This window comes from Corvus brachyrhynchos, unplaced genomic scaffold (assembly GCF_000691975.1).
Source record: "Corvus brachyrhynchos isolate BGI_N302 unplaced genomic scaffold, ASM69197v1 scaffold10, whole genome shotgun sequence".
NCBI classification, from domain to species: domain Eukaryota; kingdom Metazoa; phylum Chordata; class Aves; order Passeriformes; family Corvidae; genus Corvus; species Corvus brachyrhynchos.
The window spans coordinates 5,998,091-5,998,940 of record NW_008236180.1 but is presented as its reverse complement, the minus strand read 5'-3'; the positions used below and the strand labels follow the sequence as shown (position 1 = coordinate 5,998,940).

The 850-nt window shown below is 49.2% G+C and overlaps 1 protein-coding gene and 1 long non-coding RNA gene across 6 annotated transcripts in view; one reads left to right on the top strand and one right to left on the bottom strand.

The window, feature by feature from the left end:
* Nucleotides 1-844, bottom strand: part of LOC108446799 — a 12,591-nt gene extending 11,747 nt beyond the window's left edge. For both annotated transcript variants that reach the window (XR_001862102.1, XR_001862106.1), the window contains exon 1: nt 750-844. This is a non-coding gene — a long non-coding RNA (uncharacterized LOC108446799). The remainder of the gene's footprint in view (nt 1-749) is intronic.
* LSM14B (LSM family member 14B) overlaps nt 540-850 on the top strand; it is a 12,685-nt gene continuing 12,374 nt past the window's right edge. For all 4 annotated transcript variants that reach the window (XM_017734446.1, XM_017734438.1, XM_017734428.1 and 1 more), the window contains exon 1: nt 540-735. In XM_017734446.1, coding sequence (XP_017589935.1) covers nt 555-735 — 181 coding nt within the window. In that variant the 5' untranslated portion in view covers nt 540-554. The remainder of the gene's footprint in view (nt 736-850) is intronic.

Sequence of the window (850 nt, the reverse complement as noted above, 5' to 3'; positions counted from 1 at the left end):
TTCACATAGCTAAACTAGACACTCCTCGTACAGAGGAACTAGAGGACTTTTTTCATCAGGGAAGTTTCTAACCAGCAATTTGCCCGCTAAAGGGCACTGTTTACTGCAGTAAAAAAGGAATCTCTGCTTTCCTTCTGTAAGTTATACTTAAGGCTGAACTAAAAATATAAAAGGGTTGACTTTAAGGGCTGACTTTCTTATTCAAAATTACTGCTTTTCCAATTAATATTTTTATTTTCTTTATATTTTTTTAGGAACTCTATGCTAGAACAATTTAACAAGGAAAAGACCACGTACATGTGCCTGTACGAGTGGAAAGGAAGCATCTGCCCTGTTCAGGCAGGGAGAGCTGCTCCTCAGGCTGTATAAACAGCATGAAGAGTAACACCATAAAATACATAAGGTCACAGGGCAGACAGCTTGGGGCATTGGGAGAACAGCTCTCCGAGCCATGGTGTGCAAGGACGCAGGGCGTCCTGACACGGGGATAAACCTGTGGACTGCGTTCTCCCGTGTCGCTGTTGTATCGCAGATGGAAGACATGCAACCAAGGCATGGGCGCCTGCAGCTCCAGCGAACCTCCCTGCACTCAGACAATGGCTCCCGCTGTATTGTCCCCGGCTGCTGGGCTTGAATCTTATTCATTTGCGTCACACAAATTAGTGAGATCTGTGCACTCTGACCCGCTGCCCCGAATGCAACTGCCCTGCCTGATCCCCGTCCACCCTCTCGTTGGTGAGTGATTTCACCTCCTGTGACCATATCTGCCAGATGCTGCCGGTTGTCTCTCATTGACCCGCAGATGGCTGGGGAGCGGGGGAGCTCCCGGGAGACGCCGCACGGAGCGGTC